Source organism: Terrapene carolina, unplaced genomic scaffold (genome assembly GCF_002925995.2).
Source record: "Terrapene carolina triunguis isolate 2854851 unplaced genomic scaffold, T_m_triunguis-2.0 Scaffold34278, whole genome shotgun sequence".
Lineage (NCBI taxonomy): Eukaryota > Metazoa > Chordata > Testudines > Emydidae > Terrapene > Terrapene triunguis.
Window position 1 is genome coordinate 29,537 of NW_020698629.1, and position 8,825 is coordinate 38,361.

Here is an 8,825-nt window from a genome sequence, read left to right on the forward strand (position 1 = left end):
GACCACACCTGGTGTGAGGTGTTGGCCTCTTTCCTTTGTCTGGAGAAAACCTGTTTATCAACCACTCCTGCCAGGCCTGGTTTAAACATCTTAAAGTCACAGGCTTTCAAGCATAATATTAGTGAGTATCCATAATTCCACATCCAGCACTGTCACATATATTTCTCCATGACATTAGAAACCAGTGTGTTACTAGAGTTCAGATGATACCTCACAAGGCATATTTTGTACCGATATTATCACAGTAGTGTGCAGGGTGTGAACCTAGGGGTAGCTAGGCTCACACCCTCCTTTAATCATTTCTTGTTCTTCTGAGGAGGGGACGTGCTGGCAACAGGAGCCAGGGAGCAGATTTGCATGAAGGGGCCGTTCTCCAGCGCTGGGGGTTTAAGAGAGAATTGGAGGGTTCCAGCCACAGACCCGTTTACCTCAGGGAACCGAGCTCGTCTGGATTCCCACCATGGCCTGGGCCCCTCTGCTCCTCGTGCTGCTCACGTATGGCTTGGGTGAATGAGACGGTTTCTCTTTTCTGGTTTGGTTTAAATTACACCAGTTTATTCTGACTCAGCCCCCCTCAGTGTCAGTGGAAACACAGTTAAACGCTCCTGTGTCCTTAGCAGTGGATCCACATTTGGAAGCGTTTCATGATATCAGCAGAATGAGGGGAGAAACCCAAGATACCTGCTGAGGTACAACACTGACTCTGACAAGCACCAGGGCTCTGGGGTCCCCAATCGTTCTGCTGGTTCCAAAGATGTCTCTAATAAAACCGGCTACTTAACCATCACCAGCGTCTAAGCAGAGGATGAGGCTGACTATTACTGTGCTGCAGGGGGTGGTGCTGCACTATGACACAGCCAGATGGGGAACTCACAAAAACCTGCTCTTCCCTCTTCCAACGCTGCATGAGTTCATCATGTGTCAGCGCTAAGTTATGATCATTCACCCACTCTGAAAGCAGTGAAGTGTGTCCCCATGCGCTGTCCCACTCCCTGTGATTTCAGCTCACTAACTTGATCAAGCTCTGGAAATTTAAGGCAAAGTCTTTGTCCCACTGAACTGAACAGCAGTTTTATCATTTCTTTCAATGGGACCAGGATTTGACCCCTGCAATGCAATGCTCCGGCAGCAATGAGATTCTGTTATAATCCTAAAGGAAACGTTCCAAAATCCAGTTCCCAGATCCATGCTGTGAGAGGAGGTAGTTTGTGTCTATTAAATACCAGCTCATTCTTCAGTGAAACTCAGAGCCTGCGGAGCGGGGTGTTAGAGCCGAGAGCCCAGGCATTTCACACACAAGCGGAGCCAGGGTAGGAAAGGGACGGATCTGGCTATGATACAAACAGCTCCATTAAGAAAGGCTGAGCCTGCAAAATGACTAGGCGAAAGAAGCCACAAAAGCCACATTGAGAGCAACTGAGTAGTAAAGACCCCACCACTCGCCCCAGACCTCCTGTACACATATCTGACAAGTCACAGGGTTCCCAAGTCCTAGCTATTCCTAAATGTAAATATTAGCCAAGGGGGTGAGTTGGAGGGACACAATAACACGCAGCCACACTCACAAATGGCAAACTGGGCTGTATGTAGCTGGGACCTGTCATGAATCTCTCCTTCAACTCCAGAGATTGGAGAGAATTCAATGGGATGCGAGAAGCAGCTGGATTTTCCCCAGGTGCTGTAGGGCAGTATAGCAACATGGTGCAGCTATGACTCTGGGCACGAGAGGGCGCTGTCTCCCTGAACTGTTGGTAATGAAATACAGTAACTGTTTAATACACATTTACCTTCCAGGGTGTGTGCAACAGGCTGTGGTGATCAGAGAGCTGCATCTGTTCAAACCCCTCCTGCAGACACACTGGGTGGAGGAGGGATGAGACAGAGGGCTGACGGAACGCGGATGTATTAACTTATGTTGTAGATTTATGAACCACTCCTCAGTGTAACGGCGGGATTTATATATACACGTAAACCCAGACAAGTCTGGAAACAACCGTTCCATCAGCATGTGAAGAATTGGTGAAATTAGGAAGGGGTGAGCCTGTTGAATGATCAAATTAAACAAGGCACAAGGGGGTTAATTCACCCCTCAGCCAATACAGAGCTACTAAGTGTGGGGGTATGAACCATACAGGCCAGAGTTCAGATTGCCTTAGATCCCATGGGGAAAAGCCCCTTACAAATATCAAAGGCAGAGCAAGGCAGCACAGGGTGTCTGGGCCTGAGAAGAGCCTTTCACACATGAAGGAAATGTGGTTCAGTTTCTTTTGAAATAACAAGGTCCAGGCCACGTTAGGAAAGCGTGAGCCTGCTAATGGTTGTGTTAATGGAGACGAAAGCCTCACCGAGAGCCACTGAGTAGAAAGAACCTTCCTCTGCACACCCCCTCCCTCCCCGGACCCTGCCCTGTACTTGTCTGATGAGTTACTGGGGGTTCCTGAGCCCTTAACGTCACTTGATGTAAAATATTAGAACACAAGGGGAGTCTGAAGACAGCCGCATTCATAAGGCTAAAACTGGGCTGCGTGCAGCTGGGAACTGGAATGAATCTCTCCTTAAACTCCAGAGACTGGAGAGAATAAAATGTGATTTGAGATGCACCTGGATTTCCCCCCCTCTACTCTTCTGCAAATGGGTGATGTGGTCCAGTTCTGTCTGGGCACCAGGGGGCGCTGTCACGCTGCAATTTTATGGTGAACAGTTTTTAGTGGAATAAAGTAACGGTTTAACACACATTTGTCTTCAAGAGTCTGGTGCACAGACTGTGGTGTTTGAACAGCTGCGTCCTTTCAGATCCCTCATTCAGACCAAGTGGTGGGGGAGGAGGAGAGACAGGAGGGCCAAGGCACACAATTGTACTGATTTAGGTTGCAGAATTACTAACTACGCACCTTTAAAAATCTGCCCCTTAGTCCTTTGGCTTAAGATATAGATGCTCCTGTTCAGCTCTACAGCGCTCCTGCTCAATCCCTGGTGCTAATCTAGCTGACAGTCACAACAGAGTGTTTGGCACCAGGTAATATTGATGTTTGCATCCATGCAGGTAGTTGCAACTGCTGCCTACAGACTAAGAAATTATTTGGTCAGAGAGACTAAGTAGTGATCAGATTTACTCTGCTACATGCGCAGCTTGTAAACATGTGATTCCCCATAAATAAAAATAAAAATTTCTCCGAGTACTAGCTCCCTGCGCAGGCAGTTAGAGAGAACTTGTCAGTCTGTGTGATGGCACCATCTGGTTGTGTTAAATATTATTTAAGGAGTAGGTTAAAGTAAGGACCCCTTATAATAAATAATACTAGCAAAATCTGTTTCAAATTGAACTTGAAATAATAATTGAAAATGTACAAATTTATAGGGAGGTGCTTTTTTTAAAATAAAAAATCTTATTTTAAATAAAGCCTAAACTGGAAATTATATTTGAAATCTGAGCGTCTTTGTATTTCTTAAAACTCAGGATTAAGATTTTTAAAGAACCCGCAGCCAATGTATAGGGAGTGGATTTGCATGAAGGGGCCGTTCTCCAGCGCTGGGGGTTTAAGAGAGATTTCGGAGGGTCCCAGCCATAGTCCTGTTTGCCTCAGGAAGTCAACCTTGTCTGGATTCCCCACCATGGCCTGGGCCCCTCTGCTCCTCACGCTGCTCACTTACTGCTCAGGTGAGGGAATTGTTTGCTTTAGTGACAAAAATATGAAGGACACTTGCGGGTGAGGAAGTTTGTCTGTGAGGATCCAGAGTCCTTGTGCTGAGTGTGTTTGTAATGTTGATTTCAGGGGTCAGTTCGCAGCCCGTGGTGACTCAGGAGCCCTCGATGTCGGTGACCCCAGGAGAGACTGTCACTCTGTCCTGCAGCCTGAGCACTGGAGCCATCACCACCAGCAACTATCCCTCCTGGTACCAGCAGAAACCTGGCTCTGCTCCTCAGCTGCTTATATACCAAACTAACAACAGACCCTCCGGGATCCCTGCCCGGTTCTCTGGGTCCATATCCAGTAACAACGCTGCCCTGACCATCACCGGTGTCCAGGCAGAGGATGAGGCTGACTATTACTGTTTGATATATACCGGTAGCAGTGGTAGTAGGTCTCACAGTGATCTAGGCAGATGGGGAACTGAGACAAAAACCTCCCATCTCTTCCCCTGTCTTCTCCTCCAGCCTGTGCTCTGCACTGGCTGCACAGTTTGGTTTCCACTTGCAGTAGATGAGACACTGATTGCCCCTTCTAAGGAATTTCAGCCTCTTGCTGTCAGCAGGGGGCGCTGCTCCACCCACTCCCCATTCACTCTGTCTGGGGGAGATGGCAGCTGCTCGGTCTCTACAAGGAGCATCTTTTCCAGCCTTCTAGATCCCTGTGTTACAGACCTACCGCTACCTGGTTCCCACTGGGACCAGACGGCCACATGCTCCTTGGGTAAAGAGACACGTCTCCTCTAACACAGTTCCCCTGTGTTATCCCATGAGCTTAACAACACCCTGAATGGCCTGGAAGTTAGAGGAAATGTAGGAAAGATCTATCAGATCCTTTAGTCCATTCCAGTTGCCAGGGCTGGATGAAATGTCCAGGTACAGGGTGTATCAGATAACAGATTATATCAAAATCTCTCCTCCCTGGAACCTCCTCCCTGGCCCCATCCCATCTGCTTTGCAGCTTCCCTGGTCCCCTCCAGAAGTTCATTAGTGCCTCCATGGCCCCTGCTCCCTCTGGCCCCTACAGCCCAGCAAGCTACTAGCCCGTGGAGATGTCTAGTTCCCCGTGGGCCAGTCTTGGTGCTCAGGTACTGCAGTGACGGGTGCGGCATAAGAACCTCAATAGAAAAGTTCATCTGCTGGCTGCAGAATCAGTGTCCCGTTGCGGGAAGGGCCGGGGCTGTCCTAGCCAAAGCAGAAGTGCTGGTGGCTGTATCCCAAAGCTCCCCCTGCTCTCCATGGAGAGACAGGAGTGTGCCCAGCAGTGGAGCTAGACATTGAATTACAAGGTCAGATGAACAGGTGGAGGGTCAGCTACTAAGAGACCTCCCCTGGCCTGTAATTCTAGGCAGAGACTGGCCTAATGTGATGTCCCAACCTTGTTACAAGATGGGTACTGCTTGGATGAGCTGACCATAGGATGATACTCGCTTGGACATGGGCTCTTGGGACAGAGGAAGGCCGAGGTGCGTGGACTGGACAACCTGGGGCAGTGCGTCCAGAGAGTTGGGCAAGAGACGCCAAGTCGACTACAGGCCCCAGAGACCCAGTTACAGGAGGCAAACCGAGCGTTGGCAGAGTGAAAGCCTCATGCCAGACAATAATAGAGGAGGCTGAAAAATGAAAATGAGAACTGATTTAGACAAGACCACACCTGGTACAAAAATGACTGTTGGCAGCAACTCGAGAGGGAACTAGCTGCTATGTTCAACTCTCCTGCACCATCAGCAGTTGGGTACCCGATCACACATGCCACCTGGCATCAGCCGAAAATTGGAAATGGTTGAAAATATCTTCTGTGGTACAAATCCAGTGCTGCCAAGCACCACGGCACTGGGGTCCCCAGTCGCTTTTCCGGTTCCAAATATGCGGCTAATACAACCATCAACCCGACCATCACCGATGTCCCAGCAGACGATGAGGCTGGTATTTACTGTGGCCCAGGGAGTCGGGGTGCAGCACAGTGATGCAGCCAGATGGAGAACATGTATCTGACAAATCACCGGGTGTTCCCAAGTCCGGGCTATCTCTGCATGTGAAATAGTAGCACAGGAGGGGAGTTGAAGGGACATATTAACACATAGCCACATTCATAAGACAAACTGGGCTGTCTGTAGCTGGGAACTACAGTGAATCTCTCCTTAAACTCCAGAGATGGAAAGAAAATAATGGGATTTGGGAGGTTCTTGGATTTTCCCCGTCTACTCTTCTGCAGCTCAGTGACGGGGATCAGTTCTGACTGGGCACCAGAGGGCGATGTCTCCCTGCATTTGCACTGTGAACTGTCTACCATGGAATTAAGTAACTGATACATATTTATCTTCACCTGTGTGTGCGCCAGACTGTGGTGTTCAAACAGCTGCTTCCTTTCCAATCCCTGGTGCAGACAGATTGGGTGGGGTAGACGTGAGCCAGAGCATTGAACGAGCCCCAATGCATTGAGTTAGGTTGGAGATTTATTAATAACTGCTCTGGTGTAGCTGCTGGACACTGATTTATAAAGATTTTTTTAACACGTACATTTAATGTCTAACTGTGCAAGAAAAAGTTGCCCAGGAATGTTCTGCAGAGGTGGCTGCACTGCAGTGGTGGGTGAAGTAATCCTGCCCATTTATAGCTAGTATAAAATGTCTCTGTGTAATAATGCTGAGCTCTTCTGTCTTGCTCTACAGACACTAAGAAGTGAACAGACTTTTTCTGGTATAGGATCAGCTGCTACAAAAGAACCCTGCCGAGATCTAACAGTCAGTTCAACAGAACTTGTACCACTAGCTGAGATAGGCCCAGCTGGTGACTTTAATAACACCACCACTGGTATCAGTTAAATGGCCGTGAAAACTGAACTCCCCTGTCCCCCAGAGCTAACCCAGGACAGTCTGATGGCTGAGGAGCAGGTTCTGCTGGTCACTCTCTGTAGGTAAATCGAGTGTAATTGTCGCCCCCTGCTGGGGTGGCTGGAGCACTGTGAGACACCAACCCTTTTCCTGGGACAGCACATGGGAGCCAGGTGGCCCACGACTCAGAGACAGGCGCTGAGCTGCAGCTACTAGGTCTTGTAGATTGTAGCACCTGGTGGGTCCCAAGAACGGCTCTGACACCCGCCTCCAGTGTCACACTCCTCCCAGCCCTCCCCCCCCCAGCTCCCGTGCGTCACACGTCACAAACCTCCCGCCCGTCTGCCATGGAACCTCCCGCCCTTCAGCTGGGCCCCACGGCTGCTCTGCAGACTCATCCCCTGGGTTTTGTTCTCCCAGCCGGCAGCCGGCAGCACTGAATTCAGAACAAACCCCGACCGCCCCGGGACCTTTCACCCTTAACTGTTACCACATAAACGTTCTCTCTCTTCCCTAGCCGGGGGAGCTACAATCACTGTCCCGCCGCTGCTGAGGGGCTGGGAAACAAGGAATCCACACCCATGGCAACTTATAGTAAAAATGCCACGTTGGCTTGATACAGACCTGATACAAACCTGAGCAAATTAGCAACAGGACTCATCCCTTGAGAGATTGTCCCTGTCAATCATTGTGTTTGGGCCCCATTTTATTGGGGTCTACAAAATATTAGCCCAAAACACAAACGGGAGAAGGTTGAAAAGAACACAGGACTCAAAGGGGCTTAACAGAAGGTAACTAGCCAGTAGTGACCAATAGGAGGTAATCACACACTCAGATCAGGAGCTGTTTCAAGTTTGGGGGGGGGCAAAGAACTCTAATGAGAACCCCCCTGGTGCACACAAACTCTACAGCAGCAGCCAATGAGCAGGGAGCTGATTTGCATGAAGGGGCCGTTCTCAAGCACTGGGGGTTTAAGAGAGAATTGGAGGGTCCCAGCCACAGACCCGTTTGCCTCAGGAAGCCGAGCTCGTCTGCGTTCCCCACCATGGCCTGGGCCCCTCTGCTCCTCACGCTGCTCACTTACTGCTCAGGTAAGGGGGAGTATTTCCAATCCCAATTTAATTTAAAGGGACTTTTCACTGAATTCCTGCATATTGCTGATTCCCAGACTCCTGGCTCAGCAGGAAATGTGCAGGCATTAACTCCAAGCCATGACAATCATGCAGCAGTTTCTATTTCTTTCCAGGTTCCCTCTCCCAGGTTACTCTGACTCAGCCGCCATCATTGTCCGTATCCAGTGGGGAAACAGTTAAACTCTCCTGCGCCCTTAGCAGTGGATCCACATTTGGAGATGTTATGTGGTACCAGCAGAAAGATGGGAACAGTCCAAGATACCTTCTGAGGTACAACACTGACTCCGACAAGTACCAAGGCACTGGGGTCCCCAGTCGTTTTGCTGGTTCCAAAGACGCCTCTAATACAATCGGCTACTTAACCATCACCGGGGTCCAGGCAGAGGATGAGGCTGATTATTACTGTGCTGGAGGTTTTGGCAGTGGTAGCACCTGGCAGTAACCACAGTGATGCAGGGAGATGGGGAACTGAGACAAAAACCTCAGCCTGTGCCCTGTTAAGGAGTGTTCAGGCTGCAGAACCTGGGGTCTTCTGGAGCAAATTACACAAGCGATCGCTCTTTGCTAGGAATTTCGGCTGCTGAGCGAAGGAAAGCCCTTCCCTCCCCCATCCATCCTCTCTGTCTCTCAGCAGGAGGAACAGCTCTTCCCCAGTCCCTCTTCACTCACAGGCACATCTGCCCTTCCGCAGCATCTGTCACTCTAGTGTCTCAATGCACTTGACAAACATCAGTGCAGCCTCCCAGCTCCCTGGGGCGAAGGGTAAATACGAGAGACGGGCAAGCACAAGTGCTGTAATTTTAACCCTACTCAAATATCACAAGCTTGAAAATTTGGCCTCTTCCATAAAATGACAGAGTTAATGCCCTACAGGGGAGGAACTGTGAGGGGAAGAGCGGAGAGACGGAGAAGAAATGTCTAATGACTGAATGAATGGTCTATACAGAATACCGGGTAGTCACTGTGCCAGGCTAGTGGTTAGGGGTTTCTTCTGTCCCTAACTCATTGCACAGGCTGCCTTCTGTGCATGAAATCATTGGAAAGCAAATGGAAATACCCTAGGAATAAGATTCCATCAGGGGGGAAGATTCCCAAACTCAGACTCGTTTGTGAACCCTGACAAGGTGTCTGTCTGTAGTTTGCAAACCTTTGAACTCCATGAAGCTTACC

The 8,825-nt window shown here is 49.5% G+C and overlaps 2 gene segments (V, D, J or C); both read left to right on the forward strand.

Annotated features, from left to right (window-relative positions):
- The first annotated feature begins 3,602 nt into the window (after positions 1-3,602).
- On the forward strand, positions 3,603-6,374 carry LOC112121185. The segment is given in 3 exon segments: positions 3,603-3,658; positions 3,774-4,079; positions 6,361-6,374. Coding segments are annotated over 3 exon segments (366 nt in total).
- A 1,193-nt stretch (positions 6,375-7,567) lies between these two features.
- Positions 7,568-8,097, forward strand: LOC112121193. The segment is given in 2 exon segments: positions 7,568-7,613; positions 7,769-8,097. Coding segments are annotated over 2 exon segments (375 nt in total).
- The last annotated feature ends 728 nt before the right edge of the window (positions 8,098-8,825 follow it).